The sequence below is a fragment of the Dicentrarchus labrax genome, unplaced genomic scaffold (genome assembly GCF_905237075.1).
Source record: "Dicentrarchus labrax unplaced genomic scaffold, dlabrax2021, whole genome shotgun sequence".
Classification (NCBI taxonomy): domain Eukaryota; kingdom Metazoa; phylum Chordata; class Actinopteri; family Moronidae; genus Dicentrarchus; species Dicentrarchus labrax.
This window is the reverse complement of record NW_026136717.1, coordinates 3,950,344-3,971,299: the sequence shown is the minus strand read 5'-3', so window position 1 is coordinate 3,971,299 and position 20,956 is coordinate 3,950,344. Positions and strand designations below refer to the sequence as shown.

The 20,956-nt window shown below is 42.8% G+C and overlaps 1 protein-coding gene across 7 annotated transcripts in view; it reads left to right on the top strand.

The window, feature by feature from the left end:
* Positions 1–1,391: 1,391 nt before the first annotated feature.
* The window catches only part of sorcs2 (sortilin-related VPS10 domain containing receptor 2), a 310,217-nt gene continuing 290,652 nt past the window's right edge, over positions 1,392–20,956 (top strand). For 5 of the 7 annotated variants that reach the window (XM_051375297.1, XM_051375294.1, XM_051375296.1 and 2 more), the window contains exon 1: positions 1,392–1,848. In XM_051375297.1, the coding sequence (XP_051231257.1) occupies positions 1,495–1,848 (354 nt within the window). In that variant the 5' untranslated portion in view covers positions 1,392–1,494. The remainder of the gene's footprint in view (positions 1,849–20,956) is intronic. The other 2 variants (XM_051375295.1, XM_051375292.1) reach the window with 1 other exon arrangement.

The window sequence follows — 20,956 nt, the reverse complement described above, 5'->3', positions numbered from 1 at the left end:
CTGCAGTCTTAAGAGCAAACCTTGGTCCTCCTTGGTGAAGCAGGTTAATCCCATCAGTTACATAAAGCACTTTGTATATGTACTGTGCTTTATGATCAGTAAAACCTATTATCTGCGTGATAGAATACAAAAAGCATCATTGGGATTTTGTGGCCGCAGATGAATGACAGTATGAATAAAAGGTAAATTCTTGTTGTTTGACCTGAAGAGGCATCAGACCCCTGCCAATCCTGACCCAGGAAGTCATGGGTTAATCCTGCCTCTACCAATAATTGGATAGGAGGACAGGCACAGAGGAGAGCTATTACTTAGTGGGACCAAATGTGAACTATGACCTCTCAGCCAGCTGGCCACCAACACACGGCAGTGAGGAGCCTGAGTGGACTGACAGCATGCAAATACAGTTCAGCAGTGTCTCTTTACAGAAGGCTTCCAACTGCTTTAGCTCATCTGATCTTTTAAATTGTGAGCAAATATCAAATCAAACATTTTATTTGAAAGCTGAAACAAAAACTAACCCAGACAGTTTGGGGGCAACTGCCTTTATGATTAACTGATGAACTGTAGGATTTACAGTTATCCCCACAACCCCTCTAAGGTCATTGGTTCAGCTGCTCACAGAAGTGTGGAGAAGCTTAATCAAACTACTCCTCATTGATGGGCTCTCCAGGGTCTGTAGTTGTTTCCTCGTGTCATTTGGGATTCAAACTGGCAGTCTAACAGACATACACACTAAAAAGTTTGGGGTAATATAACGCAGACGCAATACTGGATTAACCTTATCCTGGACCACATTGTGATGGATTTTGTGGCATTTTTTGCAATGAAATTGCAGGAGAATCTGAAGATTGCCGAAATGCTTGCAATTACAGTTTATTTTTGTATTATTCAGCAAAAATTGGAGGTAACTTGTTCCAGTGAGAATGAAATCACACTGTTTGGAGGGTAAATGTGAGACATTCATGTGGCAGGGGGTGTGCATGGTCTGCATCTTCAAACATAAACAAAGAAGTGAATTTGGTTCCATGATACAAGAAATTCACCAAGTATGGTTTGAGATTTGCTCACAGCCTTTTGAGAATCATATTTTTCTTGGATGAAGGCCACCTCTCCAGACTCCCCATATAGAATGAAATCAGTCAGACTTTAACGTGTTATAATCTATGTATGTTGTAAATACGTCATGTATCATAATGAAAACGTGAATTCCTCACGTGGTGACACTTTCTGAAGATGAAGAGTAGTTTGGTCGCGGGGCGCTGCAGCTGCAGGACAGCAGATGGCACCGCTGCGCCGTCCTGTGGATCCCGCTTGGCACAGAGACGCGTCCACGTTGTTCCCACTGTCTGCCTTCTCTCCAGTTCCCCTCCCTCCCTCCCTCCCTCCCTCACTCTCTCTCTCACTCGGCTTACAGTATACACCTATCTATCTTCCACAAGCATCAGCAGTCACTCCATCAGTCTCCGCGATACGAGCGGTACTACGGCGCAAAGCATGGCATCTCTGCGCCCCGAAAAACCGGTCTCCGCTGCTGCGCACCTCTGCGTCTTTCTGTTGACCGTCTCGGCCTGGATGGCACTGCCGGGACCCGTGCGTTGTGACAGCGGGGCTTTAAACCGGCGCGGCGGGGAGCACCGTACGTTTGACATGGGCGGTGGAGACGGTGGCTCCCCGCCGGGCTTACCGACGGACGGTGTCGAGGAAGCCGTCGGCGCGGAGACCTCTCCCCGCTTCAGGAGAGCACTGTCCCGGGAAAAACAAATGTCCCTGCTCAGCAGTTCGTTCGTGCTCAAAGGGGATGCGACCCACAACCAGGCGATGGTCCACTGGACAGGAGAGAACAGCAGCGTAAGTAGCCTACCCCCCTCCCGTCCTGTCCCGTCACGATCCGCTGGTTCATGCACCATCCCCACCATACCCCTCTTTGTCACCTTCCACCATCCATCACTCCAGCCACATCACCAGAAACAAGTTATTGTTCTCGCAGGAGGCTGCAGACGCACACTGCGCGGCTCTCGGAGACCAGGAGGCGCAGTGTGGTTTTTACGCATCCAAGTGGTCCAGCTGGACGCGCGGTGGATGTTGTCAGGCGCTGGGCTTTGTTGAAAGATCAGGACTTTTTTTTTTGACGTTTTCACGTCAGTGGCCCCACAAATAGACATGTACACTCTGTCGCCTCTTCCATTACATCACATGGTGGCCCAAGTCCATGAGCATCTGTTATTGTCTGTTTACGCTGCGCTGCGCAGGGAAATCACAGCGTTCAGAGTGAAACTTCTTATTTTCTATGTCCTTTGTTTGAACTTCCTTTCATATTTCATTGCTGTAAAATGAACACATGCATCATTTGACCTTGGGAACCTCTTTAATGTTCAATTAGAGACCAGGGGAAGGTCCCCTGACCCCACTCTGGGAACCACAATAATAACCACTCATGCCGCTGTGTCTGATAACATTCAGAGGGAGTCCAAGGACGCGCCTGTGTGCGCACAGAGCCATTGTGGTGAGGAGGAGCGCGCACTAAACAGACAGATCGGTGCTTGATGTAGTCACACGAAGCCATGACTAAAATATTGATGGAGCTTTTTGTCCATGAATTTTGCAGTGCCTTATTTATTTGTGGTTTGGAACGTAATTTGGCTCAGATGAAAGTAGCTTACTTTTTATGCCTTCACTGTCATTGTCTGCCGGAATTTGGCATTAAAGTAGATCTGAGACAGAAGTCTAGCACAACTGACACATTAATCCACTGAAGTGACCACTGAATTATATTGTGTTCCAGAGTATTTTGGGCATATTTAAGTGGTTACTTTGGAGAAGACAGAAGTTTTCTAACTGTATGGTAGTGGTTTTTCCTTAGGGCCGGGTCAAGCCAGAGCACTACACTATGTAAACAAGAGCTGTCTTTGTGATAGATATTGACAGACGCCAGGGGGGATTTGAGTGGTGGTGTCTGGTGGAGACATCACTTGCAATCAGAGCCTTTTTGTCAGTGTAACACATTGCTGTTTTACTGGCTGTGGCTGCAGGCGGCTCTGCAAAAAAAGAGAAGAAAAAACATGAAAGAGAAAATAATCTGACCGTGAAACAGCCAGCAGACCTATTTTGCTCGAATTTGATGGAGTTTCATGACAAATCGGTTGGTAAATAATGTAAACGGTGACATTTGCAGGTAACGCTCAACTTATTGGATTATCAACAGAGGCAAGAGAGATTGAATTTAAAGCTGCTCGGGGCACCTTTGCTCGTTGGTGGGTCCAAGTGGCAGCAAGAACTTGAAAAGTTGATTTTCAGAAGCCAGAAATCTTCTGAATTTGCACAGTATGCTCATGTTTATTGCACAAGAGAGGCAGAGGATGTGTTTATTTGAACCTAGACTGGAAATAAAGAGGTTTACCACTGCAGCTTTAAAACTGAACTTAAAGGACCAGTGTGTAGCCTTTAGTGGCATCTAGCAGTGCAGCTACAGATGCAACTCCCTTGCTTCACCCTCCCCTTAAGGCAAACAACCTAATCTAACCGAACGCCCTTATCTATAGCCAGTGTTTGGTTTGTCCCTTCTTGGCTACTGTAGTACATGGTGGTTAAACATGGTGGACTCCATTGAAGGCAACCGGTGGCATTCATTACAGGATAAAAGCATTCTTGGATATATTTGTGGAAACACCATCTAGGCTATGCCTGGAGCCTCTGAGTGGGTGTTTCCCATGGCAGAGGTTGACTGACATGTGAGGGCTGTTGTTGCTATGGCTTACCAACATTAGCCTTTACATAATGTTTTTTGTCAGGCCCTCTTAGGTTATGTTCTGTGATGATTTAATTGTCTGTCCCTCAACAACATTCGACATTTTGGGAGGAGCCGTTGTGCTGTTTGTATTCTGCTCTTGGAAAGTGGGAGCTAGGCAGTTAGAATAACTGGCGTTCACTCTGAAAGTGGAAGCTTGTTAGCATTGTTTGCTAACGTTAGCACCAACTCCTACTAGATGTCAGTTTTTAGCACTGCAATAGCTGAAAAATAAAGAAAACATTTTTTTTTTTAAATCTCAGTTCGACTTTAAGGAGCTCAAACCTGATAAACTCAAACTGGCCGAATTCCCTTCTGAGTTCAAGGAACCACAATTCAGTAATGACTTGCGGGATTCTAGTGCTTTGGCATTTAAGACTGGGCATTTAAGTAATAAAAAAAAAAAAGTGACATTCTCCCGATGGAGAGCCTTTCTGGTGATGAACTTGCCAGTCTTTTTTTTTTTTTTATTGCAGCGATGAGTCCGCAGGGATCCTAGTGCTCAGGCTCTGCCAGTCAAAGGAACTCCAAGTTTGACTTATCCTCAGTTAACTTGCCGTGGGTATGTTCTCCGAAAGGTCATTGGGACCGAGTTCATCCCAGCCTAATAAACACAGAGAAATGGTGCCATTCAATTTCCCTAAGGCTGACATTTATGAGCAGCGCGCAGATTGATGGGTGGGAAAAATGAATCTATGCCTCCTCTCTTGTTTCATCATTTCATTTTGGAGTCTCAGAGGTTCCAAATGTGAGTCACAGATGAGAGGGTTAGCCGTGCAGTGGACTTCAGTTGTCACATCTGTCTTAATGATGGGTAATCAGGAGTGTAATAAAAACCACCTATTTGTCTCAAAAAGTACATTTCACTTTCAGGGTAATTTCATCATTGCATTATCATTGTAATATGTGTATGTTTGTTTTCTGGCCAACTCCCCTCTCTCAATAACCTGCAAAGTGTTTTGACAAGAGGATGAATTGTTAATCTAGCTTTACAGTAAAAGGGTTGTTGAAAACAGCTCTTGTGCACTCCCCTCTGTCCCAATAGCAGCAACAGTCACTTTACTTTGGCAAGCCTTGATTGGTCAATTGATGGCTGAGAGCATGAAAGAGCTTTCCCTCAGGCATCCTCCAGAAGGTGTCCTTGGAGAGCAGAGATAGCTGGTGAAGTGTGTATGTGTAATGTGTGTGTAAGGGAGTGTTTTAAAGTAAGAGCATGTAACATGTATTCAAGGAAAATAAATGCATGTGGAATCAAGATCAAAATACAGTCCAACAGTATGCCTGCTTTCCCTTCAGCTGTTAGATCATCAGGACTATTAAAAATCCAATACTGAGGAGGGCAAAGGTCACAGCCACAGCTCCATGATAATATTTATGAACCCTAGAATAAATAACCAACAGAGAACTAAGAAAAATAACTGAGAACGGAGGAAGAATGGATTTTTCTGTATTACCGAGCTCATTATCCATCGTATTTTGTGTCTGTAATTGGACATATTAAACGCTGTATGTACAGTACATCTCTCATTAAGTAAATATCAAAGAGGCAAAAGGCTTGTTTTATCACTCAGTTTCAGGCTGAAGGAATCCCCTTATCCCCGTGGGCTGAGTCTTTTCTCCATGTTCAAATGAATGATTTAAACCTACCTGTGGTGCTATAATGGTCATTGTGATGATATTTTGAATTGCTTTTTACAAAGACCGACTGTCGGATGCTATTTTTAAGGAGAATATGACCTATTTTACCAAATTTTTGAGGTAAAGTGACCAAATTTTCCTTGCAAGTCGATAGATCTTCTCATTCCTTCCTCTCCTCCTTCTCCTCCTGAATTGCCACGTCTTTCAAACTCCACAACCCCAGTTTGAAAAAATTATCTTAACTCAAAATCCACTAACTAGCTTTTCATGAAAACTGTGCAAATGACATCAACTGATGATGAAGACCAAGAGATGTGGTTGAAAGCTTGAATCAAGATTATTTTGTGAAACCATTGAACAATTATTTCCACAGTCAAGAATTACCTTTGACGCCATTGTGTTGTGTTGGGTCCTTGAATTTGTGGTAAATAGGCCTGGAAAGTCCTTAAAGTTAATGTTTAAGAAGTTGGAAACCTGATACTATTTTTGCAAGCTGAGTAGTACTCCCCATGACTAGCAATGTTATGTATAATTTGAAAATGTTTTTGGTGACTCACTCATAGTGATATCAAAAAATACACTGCCCCATAATTATAATGGCCTGAAAGAACACATAGACTGCACAAATTTCCACTGGGATTATCTCCACTGTCTACAAACCAACAGTTATATCAGAATAATTTGAAACATAACATAATCATTTTTCATATAGGCACTTCAACATGCTGAATGTGTTCAAGTGATTTAAAGATTACAGGTTTAACATTTCAGGAGACTAGAATATTATTTACAATGAAAAAATATAACAAAATTCACTGACACAGACGTAAACATGCATGCATATGGAGTTAGTGAGTCCCGGAAGGAATCCTGGGAATGGACAGGAGGCTGTATAACATGATACCAGCCGTACTGAATGAAGGCTCCACTAGTGAAAGTGCTCTCTTTGTGCAATTCTCCCTTTGTGCCTTTCTCTCTCTCCTCTCTCCGCGTTGTTGACCAGCCTCAGGGAACTCTGAGCTGTGTTCGTCTTCCCTCTATTTCTGTCTCCTCTCTATGGTGACGAGCGGCGACACCTTCTGCGCCCATGTGTCTCCGATATGTGCATTTGTATCGCCGAGGAAACAGCCCTCAACATATAATAGGGTTTCTCTCTCTTGCGTGTATTGATTGTTTCACAGAGAGACAGATTATGCATTGGTATTGCACTCACACCTTTTTTAAATTTACGAGTGTGTGTGTGTGTGTGTGTGTGTGTGTGTGTGTGTTTGCTTGTATGTGTGTGTTGCTGATCCCTGGCGGCCTGTCCCACAGTAGCCTAAGTGATTAATGAGCGGCAACAGGGGCGCTGACAGTCCAAACTCTCGTCCCACCCTCTACCCCTCACAGGGGAATTGTGGGTAATTCCTGCCACTTCCTGGTTTAAGAGCCTTCCTGGGTGGGAATAAATGAAAGTAGAAGAACTAGCATCAGTTGAAAGGACCTGGCTGGAAGACAAGAGCCTGATATATAGCCAAACTGCTTATCAGGACTAAAGATGACGTTTGTAAAACTGAAATAATATGGTGAGCCATATCAGTCTCAATATTAAAGGTCAGCTGTATGCTGGTGCAAGAAAAAGTCAATGGGTCAGTAGGACTCATCTTTTGGGGACCATGAATCCATTCAGTAGTCTGAGTGTTGAACCAACCGACTAATTAGTATTACTAATAGATTAGGTTACCTAACCTTAGGTTAATGTAATCCTAACCTGAATACTTTTGAATTACTTTAAAAAATATTGTACCTTATACTAAAAGAGAAATGGACGCAACCACAAAAACTCTACAAATATAATTTTTTCTCTTTAAACATCTGCAATGCTTATAAAATACAGTTTGCATATTCAGCATTTGGAGTTGGTTAAATCAAATTGATGTCAATTTACGCATATCAAATTACACAGTGCTCCACAACGCTGCCTGAATGTGTTGCACTAAAAGCAGCAGCTCACACCAGTGACTTTAATGGCTACTTTCAATTCACGATGTCCTTGTTATCGTTGTTAGCTGACATCATCAGTCCTAATATACAGTTGTCATCACTATTCCCCTTCTTCTATTCATGGTGTTGAACTGATGGTTCTTTACAGTTCATTTCACTTTCTAGCTGTAAAGAATATACGGTAATACAACCTTTTACTCTCATTTTTCCCTCCATCCCCTCAGGTTACCTTGCCAACATCACCGTCAGATCACAAGAATCGTTTTAGCCAATTAGGTCAAAGGATTAACCGCCTGCAGCATACATCTAATCTAAACATGGCATTGGTTGAATTTAAATTGAGTATTTAGAGGGAACCATAATGTTTTATAATAAGGTGCTTGCCTTTATTTGCATGGGAAATCAAGGCTCATGCAGGTATGTACACACACATATAAGCTGTAACAATACAGAGCCATGCTCTTTCTCTCCCCAGTCACACACACATGCACACACACTATCTAGGTCTCCAGGGTCCTGACTTAATGTGAAAGGCATTTGTTCACGCTTCACATACTGAACAGACAGTTCATTTGGCCCCTGGTTGTTCTGCGGTGGAAAATTGTTTGCACATGTGAGGAGAGCCTTTCTCGTCATTTATCTTGTCTGCCCTCATTCATCCTGCTTAAAAAGACACTCCAAAACCCAGACTGTAAATCATCAGACTTGTTGGCTTGGTTCTGCTCTGTCTCTTTTTAACGTGTCTCCAAATTACAAAGTACAGTAACACTACAGCAGGCTTGCCATCCAACATGGCCGTCAGGACACATGTAAGCACAGCTCAGTGTCTTTCCGCAACATCAGATGGCTCCTCGCTTCCTCTCATGCATGATTGATGCCTGCTATCCATTATGTCACTATGAAAGCTATATCACTGTGTTATATTGGAAAATGCATATTTTCCAGTTAAGGGAAAAATCAATCAAATGACAAACATAGTCTCAGTAGAGATTAACCCACTCCTGCAGCATTACTCCTCCTCGGAGTATGTTTTAATCTGATATTTGTGCTAAAATATTTCAAAATATGGCTACAATATGACTATTTTGGCACTAGCGTGGTTAGCTTTTGTGGACATGAATTATGAATTATACACAGAATTATTTTGGTCTATTCAGCTGTTTTGTAGTAAGCTATTCATTGGGCTGTGGCTACATTAGTATTGTGTTACTACAGTATTTACTTTGACTCCAGGAATATTTGGTTATATTATTTTAAATGGGTTGTGTTCACATTGCTGCCATAAGTTACATTATTGCATGTGTTGCCAGTAGGCAAAAGGCACTAGCTGTTGTAGCACTGTAAGCCCTGTATATCAGCTAGCTACGACTGTCTGAACGTAGCACACTCACACGAAAGTAGTAGCTCATGTGCTTTGTTTAAAGGTCAGAAAGTGTATACACACTCCATATACATATATATTAATTCTCTGTTAATGTGTGGTTCCATATTTTATGCTCAGGAGGATATCAATGTGAGAAAATGAGGAAGCTACGTCAAGCTAATTTTCTAATTGGCTAGTTGTCTCTGTAAGCTAGCAGCACTAGCTTTGTCGCTGAATCATTTTATGTATGACGTTTGTATTTAGTTAGCCTTTATATTGAATATTATTTGTGTTGTATTGTAAGTGAAGGCAGTAAGTAGACTGCATGGTGGTGTTAGTGCCAGCCACATGAATGTAGCACAGTCACAACAATGGCAAACACTGCGTATATTCTGTGACTAACTAACTATGCTAACAGTACATGGCACCTCAGCCACCATTTTTATATACACCGGCTCGTATGCTAACCATGCTAGCAACAAAGCTGTGTCTTTAGCCATGTTTTGTAACCAAAAAATACGACTGTTTGAAATGTACTGAGCGCACAGACTAGTTTGAGACGTTTCTTTTGACATTTTGATACTTTCTATTCCAACATGAAACTGGGTAGCCACTGGAATCCATTGTAGCTTTTGACTAAAGCCTCGGTGAGGGAACCAGCTACAAATCTTTAAGAACCACCATTCAAATCTACGGTGGGTGAGTGTTTGATACTTAAAACACAAGTTTTCAGTGAAGTACTACCTTCCTATACCCGGGCCTTGATTTGACCTTTTTTTTTAGTGTTTCAGAAATGTCAAAACTTCCTTTCCATTAATTAATGCTATACTAACCAATTGCATTAGTCTTAGTGCCAGTGGAGCATTTTAGTGTTTCATGATGTCTCAGTAGTTTTTCATGTGTGTAAGTGTGGAAACTGATCTTTGTTATTTTCTGGACATTTTAGCCTTTAGAAATTCGAACATACACAGGCATAACATGTCTAATATAAACCAAAAATCAGTCTCAGCTTCTAAAACCCATATCAGTGAAGTAACCAGGCTACCTGGCACAGCAGACTGTGCAGCAAGACATGCATATATCTGTGTCCGATCTGTTGGCAGGCTCGACACAGACAACAATAGCGAGTTAATTGTCTGAAACATAAAAGCACTGTGGATGATGGAGCTTATCCGTCGATAAGATCTTCATCCAAAGCCTTTCTCTTAGTATGTCCTCAGTGTTGGCACGGGACCGCTCTTTGCCACTTGGCGGTAGGTAGCGTTTGTCGCTTTGATGCCGTGGTTGCCTTGCTAACGAGACCTTGGGAAAGTACGCGGAGCAGTGTGCTACTGTAGTGTTACTGTCTAATTAAGTGTTTAGTGATGCCAGGCGGATGCTGGCTTCCCGGCAGCAATATAAAAGTATTGAGACACGTTTGTCTCGCAGGTTGTTCGGAGGCAGCTGGCAGCGGGGATGAGAGATTGTTGTCTGTTTGTTCCTGCAGTGCAGGGTGTGTATGAGGAAGAGGTGTGTGTGTGTGTGTGTGGTCTATCGCTGACCATCACCTTCTCTTCTCCTCCACTTCCTGTCCTCGGCTTGGCAAGGTGGAAACCTTTAAGGCAAAATGACTCAATATAAGCATTTGTCTTTGTGTGTGCTTGTTTGCATGTTTATTGGAGGTGGGGGGGTCCTGGTTACCAAGCGACAGCCAAAACAGCTACTTGGCATCTGCTTTAACATCGCAGGCATTCTCCGAACTTTCTTTCTTTTGTTACGGTGCTAAAATGTACCCAGCGTGCGATCATTGTTTTTCCAGTTTTGTCCCTGTAAACAGAGGGTTTTCTCCCCTGTTGTTTTGTGCTCGCCTCATCGTCTTCTGCTGTTTGGCTGCCATGGTTGAAAGTTCCTGCTCATGTTGCCCTGGCAACCCACACTGGAATCCTGTTGGGGTCTTCCAGTGGTTTGGTTCCTGATCTGAATTCAGAGCGGCCCCTCGCCTCGCACTTCTCCCAGGTCCTGCATTTTTCATGTATAGCTCTGGCATGAATATAAGCCATATAAGTCATATTGTCAGGTGAGATCCTTGTATCTCCAAAAGTCAACTTTCTAGGAATATTAGGAAGTGAAGCATGCTTTTGGGCTGACCTTCATGAATTTATTTGCATTTGTCCTGTAATATTTGTTTTCTTTTATTGATGCTCTTGCCAGTCCATTAGTCTGTCTGGTGTCCATCCAGTCAAAAGAGGAAAACAGCCTGACAACCACTGGCCAGATTGACATAATATTTAGTAGAGAAGCAATTTGTTTTCATTTTTTGATCCGATTCCTGAATTTGGATGTCTGCCGATACCAATACTGATACCGCTCAATTCATCTGTGATTGAAGACTAAAATATTTCCAAACTAAGGACATGTTGAGTTAGCCAGCTGTTACTAGCTCACTCAGTTGCTGACTGGTTCCTGTTATGTTGTAGGTCCAGCGCAAGATCTGCCTGGACGTCCAACTCATAGAATTCTAGGAAACAAAAAAATATGGGGTCCACTGGATATCTTTGTAGAACTGTTTAATTACTAATTGATTAATTAATTAGTGTAACATTTTGGCTATGCATTATTTATTCATATTCATAAAACCAGTCAGGTATCTGATATGTGAATTAGGTCAGTATCAGCAACCGATACCGTTACTGGATCGGATCGGTCCATACTCATGTGGATTTTTGGTTCCCAGAAGATTCATTCCTAATAAGTTCGGTGACCTGGCGACCTTTCTTGGTCAAAAGCTTTCTTTAACCAACGTCCACGACACAGTAACCCAGAAAATAATGACAGGGCTTCCATGAAATCTCCCTGAAATGTGAAACTTATTATTATATATTATAGACCGTATCCGCGGTCCCAGAGCATACTTTTTGGTGACCTCCTGATCTTTCCTCTAAAGCCATCATCAGACCAAAATGACAATACATAATAATAACCAGATTGGCATGAAACTGTATATTTATGCTACCCAGAGGATAATCTTGCCTTTTTAAGCACAGAATTTGTCCTAAAGAAAATCCTAATCTTTTTGCAAGATTGTCATAAAATTACACATTATACATATTCATGCTCCCCAGAGGATAATGCATTTATCTTGTGAATACTGTGTGAGTTTTCCTTTAGCGCCACACTGTCAACCTTCCACACAGAATATCTCATAATCTAATAAATAGATATAACCATATAATTCACAAGTATATTTATGCAAATTGTTATTTTTTCAATGACCCTGTGACATTTCCTCTTGTGGTACCCTCAAACACACTTTACATTATTAGCCATATTTTTGGTTGTAAACATTTAGTCATGTTCATAGCAACAAAGTTTCTTTAACTGATAAAAAATGTAAAGTTTTTCGAGCCTGACAATAACAATATGTAGATATGTGCAGGCTTGCAGTATTTGGCTGTGGAAATATGGTTTTATGTGTTATATGTGTGTGTGTGAGGGGGTGGTGTGAGATGTGTGTGTGACTGCCGGCCTGCCTGCGTCTACTATAGGAGCAGTGGGAAAGCTCTCCCTATAGAGCCCCTCAGAGAGTTGTGAAATGCGGACCCAGCAGGGTTTCTCCAGTATTTCACCTTCACAGCAACACATTTAGAGATTGGATCTTCTTCCCTCGGCGCTAAGCCGTCCCCACTTTCTATCAACCACCCCCCATCTGAACCCCACCTCTCACTGGGGACCTGGGTATTTTCAGTTTCCATCTTAAGCCAATTGCACAACAACAGCATGAAGCCTTCCACGCAAGTCAGGCGTCAGAACGGAGAAATGGATACAGATATAAAACGGATTGTCCATGTCCTTGGTTATGATTGGCTCAGGCAAATACAAAAATACACAGTAAACACACAAAGTGGTTTATTTATGTTTTCATGATCTCATATCAGAACTCATGGATTTGACTGAAAAAGGATACATTACATTATTAAAGATTTTTAATGCCACACTTGTGGCTGCAGAACATTTTAATGTTAACTTTTTATTATAAAAATTAGCCACTTAACACTCATTTTAGATCAATTAAAGGACTTAGCTCATCTATAATAACAGAATATTTATTTTAAAATATTTTCTGTCTTTACTGATTTGAGGTTTTATTTAACATTTATACTTACATGGGTGGAATCTTGTAATCACACATAGAGATCGGGCATTGCGTCATGATGTGAGCTATATTTGATTAATTATTTCATCAAGAGACCCATTAAGGGTTTGGATTAAAATCACATTTTCCTGACTCTTTTGCTAGTATGCCTGCTGCCATAATATGAAATAAATGATTTTGCTCTTTTCTAAAAGCTCTACAAACCACTGTCCCTTGTTGCTTTTATTCCCACTCACACTTTCTGTGAAGTGTTAGTTAATTTGATTCTGAACACTCTTTCTTATTCACAGGTAGAAAAAAATGTTTCTTTAAAAATGTTGTCTGGTGACTGTAGTGATTTCATATGAAGCCATAATCATTTAAAAAACTGAGGCTCTTTTTATCGTAGTGAAGGATATACATAAATCCATTTCAGCATGGATTAGAGAGAACTTTTCTAGTAGTTGTCAGAGAGCCGTGAATGGTTCTGCTTTGGTTTAATGCTAAAGAACCCCTTTTTGGTTATTTAGGGAACCCTGTTTAAGAGCTGTAGTTGTCCCATGTTCCCAGTTGGCTGAAGTTTGTCTTGGAGCACAAACCCAGACCTAAACTCAGCGCTGTCTACAGTTCAAAGGCAACTCTGCCACCCAAGGTTTAGTGGGAATGACGTTCTCGGTCGCTGTGCCAACCTCACACACACCTACACACACCTACACACACATACACACACACATGCAAGGCGACTCGGAGCAGTAGAACGGGAATTAGCATGTGTTGACGGACGTGAAGCTTGCCAGTAATAATTCTTCTCCCTGGAAAAAAAAAGGGCTGAACGTTTGTGACTCATGTTGATAGCAATTAGAGCACCGGAGTATCAGGGGAGGGGCGGCGGCAGCGGTGGTGAGTGTGTGGGAGGAAAGAAAAGGAAAGAAGGGAAAAGAAAGAAAAAGCAATAACTCTACACAGAGAGGCCTCTTTCATCTAAACTCTGCATGTTCCTTCGGTGGTTTTTAACAAACGTGCTGTCAAAAACAGCAGTTGTTTTACATGAAAAAGACGAGGCCGTGTGCTGTGATCTGACGCTGGCTACAGTGTAACATACTCTGCCGGGCTCTTTGCTACCTCCCTCTCTCTCTCTGTGTCTCTCGCCTTCTCTATCCGGTTTACTTTTGCGTGATTGAAAGGAGACGTGTGCCTGTGAGCGGGAATAAAGATGCAAAGCGGCGACAAATTGAATTATTGTTTGGAGTGCTGCTTGTCACAACAGTGGCGTCAGGTGATTTCAGTCTTCTGCAGTGTAAAGGGAGAGGCTGAGCGGCTCACAAAGATGAGGTGACAGTCGGCCGCTGGGATGCTAAAAATAGACCTAAATACAAACTAAAGGGGTGATTATGCGGTTTTTAAAATGCAGGTTGGTAATTTGAATGTGAGCTGTTCAGGTATGGATTCTTTTGAGTAAGACTCTAAAGATATAAAACGCTTAAGGCTCGCAGTAGTCAGAAGATGAGATGAAGTTAAATGAGTGAAACTTTTTTGTTTTTTACAGAAGAATGGAACTTGTAGATGGTTGAAAATTTGTAATGCAAATAAGTGATAAAAAGAACGAACTGGGAGGACGGTTACAGATAGATCAAGATTATGTTTTTTGCTGACAGCAGTTTAAAGTCAGGCGATTAGTGCAAATATTCATTGGTGCGTAAAAAAAAACCTGAGGAGAAATGCCAGAAATGTGAAAAAGAGCCGAAATAGGACAAAAATAAAAATAGCATGAGCAACAAGAGAATACGCAATAAAAAGATGTTAGAAATGGACAGACCTTAGTAATGCTGCCACTTACCGTTACCTGCCCCGACTACACCAAATAATAAAGCTTGAAACGAGCAGAGGTGTAGAGCAGATTTATGGAAGCGCTGCTTCTTTGAGTCCAGAGGGGGTCCCTTGCTGTCAGTCCCCTCTCCATCATGTAAGCGGCTGTAAAAAAACACCACAGAGCACATGTGAGTCAGAAGACACATTCGTTTAAGTCAGCCTGCTCACATGGAATTGATTGTTAGAGTGCAAAATATATACAGAGTTGATATTAAGTTGTCCTGGCTCTGAGCTCGTCTTTCCCCACAAGGACACACAAATCTTTGGGGTCCGGGAGTGACGGCAATAATGTAGGGGGAACGCAGACCCAGAGAAGGAAATGCTATATGAACCGCAGCAGCAAGTGACAGGATAGCTTTCAGGCAGCAGGCACATTAACTAAAGAGCGGGAAGAGGCTGTGCTAATGTCAGTAAGCTAATATGCTCACAATGGCAATGCTAACATGCTAATTACCTTGTTCACAATCTTAGTTTTGTTGGTTAGCATGCTAACATTAACTCATCAACACAAAATGGTGGCAGTAGATGAAAAGTCAGGTGATCACCAAAGTCATTAGGATTCCTCCTCTGGGCATCATGGGTATCTGTATCAAATCATGGCATCCATCCAGGAGCTGTAGATATCTCAGTCGGGACCAAAGTGGTGGACCTACCGACCGACACTGCCATCCCTAGAGCCACACTGCTAGCACACCTGTACCCATATGTTCCGCTCTGATGTAGAACTGACATTAATGAGTCAGTTTGTCCACTTCATGACTCTTTTCTTTTCCTACCTCATAATTGTCCAGGGTGCAAGCATTAGAATGAGTATGTATACACACACTCACACTTTATAGTCTCCCTCCTGTCCCACCTCATTGTTTGATGCCTGTGTGTATTCTCAAGTGCTGTCACTGGTGGTCATACTTCAGTGAAGTAATTCTACCAAAGCGTCCCGCCTGTGACAGCCCTGCTCTGGGAAAAAGAGCCATTTGATCCCTCAGCCTCCTCTGCGGCTGAGCCGGCCTGTTTGTTATTGCAATTGGAACTTTTTTTTTTTTTTTTTTTTTTTCCCGACCGGGAGAGCGAGAGAGAGGTGGAGGAATGAAGGAGTGTGGAAGCCTCTTTGGAATAACGCGTGTAAACACAGGCAGTGCATCACTCAGGTAATGAGATTCTCCACTCTGCTTAAATCGAAAGCCCCTCAGCACCTGAGGAGGACAAACAAACCCCCTTCCCAGTGCTCTCTTTCAGAGACGCATGCACGTACATACTCGCGCACATACATACACACACACATTCACACTTACCATATTTCCCTGTTTCTTTCTTCCCTCCCTTCCTTCCTCTCCCGTTCTCCCCTCTGTGAATTTGGACAGGCTGTTTGTATGCAAATATGTCATTTGGAAGACCCCCATGCCCAACTCACACTCACACACGCACAAACAGAGAAAACCCCGTAGAGGTTCAGAGCTGGCGTGCTGAGGTGAACAACACTCCAGCAGGGCAATAGAGGAAAGCTTGTTTGCCCTTTTTTTAATTTATTGTGTGTATTCAACAACAGGCCCAACTGGTTCTCTCCTCTCTTTCTGTGGTTAATCCCCTTTTTCATTATCATCCTTTTCTTTTCATTTGCCTCTGAAAAACAGCTTAACGCCAAATGCTGCGCAAAACACTAGCCCATTTCCGGAGTGTGGTGTTTCTTTCTTTCTCTGGGAGCGATGTGTAAAGCTGCTTTTGTTAAGTTTTGTGTGGGATGATTGTAGGTCATTGTTGGTCATGTCTGTGTTTCTGTAAGTTGAAGTCTTTGTGATGTACTGCAGAGAAACTTACAGCTCTACAGTATGACTCATCATTTCAGACAAAAGAAGTTTATACTAGTATATCAGGCCAATAAAAATCTGATGTCTGATGATAAATGTCAACCTGTCCTTATGATGGAGATGAGGGTGTGATTTTCCTTAACAGATTCAGGTGGGGCAGTCTGAAGGAAACCTTACACACACCCACACTTCATAAATTTGCACGTCTACACTTAAGCTAACTCGTGATCAAATATGAATCAAGATTCTGTTACTGCATTGCCTATTTATCACCTCAGAATGTAAAAGTTCCTGGGAAATGGTCTCCATGTTGAAAGCGGCAGATCCAAAACCAAACACTGGCCAACTAGCAGTTTTGTCACCCACCCCAGCCGGAGCGTTCAGTGGTCCGGCATCCATATGTGTCGTCGTCAGATTCACTGTGAGACCAGGAATGCACTAGATGTTTTTTGGAGGTCATGATTTGCTATTCTAAAGGAATAATAGGGTTTATTCCTGCACTCACATTACAAGACCACTGGCATAAATATCATACTATTTTCATAACAAGAAGATTTTAGGAGCGATGGAGAGTAATTAAACATAGCCACAACCCTTTCACATGAGGGAGGTAACGAGGGCCAAATTACCTTCAAAAGTTGCTGATTCCAAAACATTTTTTTTGGACTAGCCGAATCACCTGTCCTATAATCTAGTAAGAACATGGCAATTATGTCAGAGTAGAGGTTTCAAGATGATGCAGAGACTTTTCTACCTTTTAAAATTGGAGCAAATCAAATCCTCATATATTCAGCAATTACTCATCAGCACGAACAGTAGCATGAGTCAGCTTTAAACATCTCAGAGCTAGGCTCAGAGTTCGCTAGGAGATCAATATAGGAAATTATATTCAATCACCCTGCGGACCGTTTCAATGAAGTATGTGCGTGATTGAGATGATGATTGGTCTAGCACTAGGACTCCAGTTGCCATTGGAGCTCAGCAGCTGTTAAGGTTTAATCCATGGCACTTTTAGGACTTCTTGTCCATGTGGCTTTAAAGTTCATTCATGACCTTGGAAATAGTATGAATGATGAATGAATGGTGACGATGCCGTGTGATGTGGTCAAAATCCCCTGAAAAAGCTACTAAGTGGACCTAAAGCTAGGATTGTTTTGTTAATTGGACTAAATTGACTTGATCACTTAGTTACATGTAATCTGTTGCTCCCCAAGCCTGCTTGTCAATCATCATGCCTGCTCAAAATGACGCATGTCCCAAGGCCATTGGACAGGTCACAATGAGTGAAGCTTTATTTGTGTGCTGGCTTTGTTAGGCTGCTGCAAAATTGCTTTTACAGTTGTTAGACCTGATCCTTTAACAGAAGACCTATATTAATATGTATGGAGTCTGATGCTACCCAAGACAGCCATTTACACTAACTAAGCCACAGATTTCTGCAGTATGACCTTCTCTGAGCAAAGTCTGCGAAGCAGCTTTTGAATGACATCATCAGTAAGGTATTTGGTCACTGCCGGACCTGACCTTGATTCTGTACCTGCAAAGCATAGCTTAGTCTGAGCAGCATCAGAACAGGAAGTTCATTAGTACACAACTGATGAAAACTGTATTCTTGATGATGAAACATGACACTGTATCCCTCTTTAATGCCTATGCGTGCATGTGCAGTATGCGTGTTGCTGTGTCACTGTGTCCGTGCCTGTTAGTCCCATTCCAGTGGCCCATGGAAAGAGGACATTCTTTTCTGCAGTGTTACTGCCTTGTTAAACCCATTCCCCCTACTTCCCTCCCCTTTTAAACCTCATCTTTCTCACAGCCCCTTTCACTAACCATTCCTTCTTTCTCCAATTCTCCAGCTAGTGAAAGAAGTCAGTCACTGGCCATTCCCAAGCAAAAGAACACAATGTCTAATTGGTGTAAATTAAGTGCTCCTCAGGCTACTTTTGAGTGTGTTTGCGTACTTCATCTCTGCATCGGTTTGGTTGCTCAGTTGGAGTTTTGATTGTCAAACGTAAAAGATAAAGTTAACTCTTTTTTTCCTCCCTTTTTCCCTTCTCTTTCCTTCATAAATCCTTTTACTGGAACTGGCCTCCAACATGGCTGCCAGTTGCCAAGAAGCTGCCCTTATTTCCCAGTCAGCTGCCGCTACTGGCCCAACACTCAGCATGTTTTGACACATTGGGAGGGGAGTATGTGTGTTGTAGAAAAAGGGGTGTTATGGTCCTGGCTTGTGTCTCTCTCCACATCCGTCACAATGGCTGCCAAAATCCCCATGACCTCATTCTCATTAGCACTGCTTCAACTACAAAGAGCTAGGCTGCGGCTCGTCGGCGAGGAGCACCGATCCTGAATGGACAACGCCTGCTGAATTTTAAAAAAGGGTTGGAGTTTTTTTGGTCACCGCGGAAAGCGTGCACAAAGTCTGCTCTCATGTGTAAACATGGAGGATAATTATGCGAGCAGGTCTGTCGTCTTAGCGTGAGCTACAGGACCCCTCTAAGGTCTCTCGAATTAATTACACTCCGCAGTGGACGCTCTCACAAAATTTGAGAAGTAGTGTACCTTGGAGGAATGCAGCCATGTGGAATGTTTTTAACACAGTTTTCCCATTCTAATTAATAAGTTGTAGCTTGAAGCTGACAGCAGGGATGTTGAGTCAAGGTTTGCAGACAAACAACTTAATAGGCGAGTAACTCTGTCGAATGCTGGCCTTTCTATCTTGCCTTTCAGACTTTTTATTCATTTAGCAGGCTGTCTTACACCAGAGTTATATGAAAAGATCCAACCTGCCAGATACTGCATCAGATCATCTTGATGTTGAGTGTTGAGTTGAGGGTGTTGCCCCTTTTGTTTCAACTGTTTTCTTCATGCCTTTTGGAATGACTAAATTAGGGCTACAATCTTCTTACAGTATACGTTTCTAACCTTAGGAAACAGCCAAGATAAAAAAGAAAATCATCAGACCTGCTGTTGGGTAGAGAGAAGATAAAATGGAAAAATGAAGGAGGATGAAAAGGTTCCCCAAATCTCCCACCCGGAGAGGGGATTATCTCTCTGGAAATATCTCCATCTTCAAGGCTCCTCAGTTTCTATCTTTTTCTTTGAGGGGGGAATCTCCACATTTCCCACTGGTCTCGTCTGATTTTATGCTCTCTCACGAGAAGCCTTACCTGGGGCTGAAATCCATCTTGACAGGAGGTGGAGGCAGAGCGCGTGAACTCGAACCATGCCACCTTTTCCTCCTGGCCTGTGACCCCCACCATACGCCAAGTCTGCATTGTTAAACGCAGCGGCCTCATCTGCTTATTCAGGCCATCGCCGCTGGGAAGAGGATGCAGGGAAAATAAGCAAAGCACTGTGGGGAATTTTGGAGGGAACGACCTTATTATGCGGGTGACGCTTTCTGTGTGAAATGCCGATTGGCTTTAATTAGCCCGTTGGCACCTGCACAACATGTGTGTCCCAATGGTGCCACATCCATTACTGCCATGACGATTCCTTATCTATCTGGCAGGCGGGATTATCATGAGATAAATATGAGGATGGGATACATGATGTTAATGATGCCGAAAGGGGGTGAACACCTGCGTCAAATCCATATTACTGTATGATAGTGGGGGTTGGGAAACATCTGTATTTTAGGACTGGAATGGAAAGTGCAGTAGAGAAAGAAGCGGATTGCCTCTTTGTTGTCACCAGCTGCACAGAAAGAGTTAATCGGCAGTTGTACAATAGCATTGATATGCAGATGAATTTCCCTCACACCACAGGGAAGGGTATAACAAATAAGTCAGGGCTGTTACGCTTCACTGTGGACTGGAAATAGTCGCACATTAACTATTTTTTCCCACCACCGCCCCGCCTCTCATTCCTATATTTTGCCCTGCTCGGGCCCCATTATAAAAGACGTCTTTCGCTTGCTTTTTCAATTTGAGACACAATTCACGGGGCGAGATAGAGCCCCGTGTCAGGGTACAAATCATCCCAGTGTGTCGAAGAAATTGAATTTCCCATGAATACGTGATTGGCTGTGATGTGGCCCCCAGCGTGTGCGGCGGCTAATCCTCCGAGGTGGTGTCGGTGGTGGGTGAGCACAGGACGGTGTTGCTGGGTCGCGACAGCTGCAGGGGCAAGCGTACACACACACACACATGCCATCACACACACGCAGGAAGACGCACCTATATGTGATGACACGCTTATGTGAAACGGAACCCCAGAGAGTCACAATCACACACTCGCAGCAGGTCGCCAGCAGCTGCCTGTTTGTGTGTGACTTCAGAGCATGCTGCGCGCACATGTCGGCGCGATTACAGCCTGCTGCGTGTGTGTGTGTTGTGTTTATCAGTATTCCTGTCTGGCTGAATTTTTGCCGCCCCGTGTGCTGTTGCCCTCTCTCCACT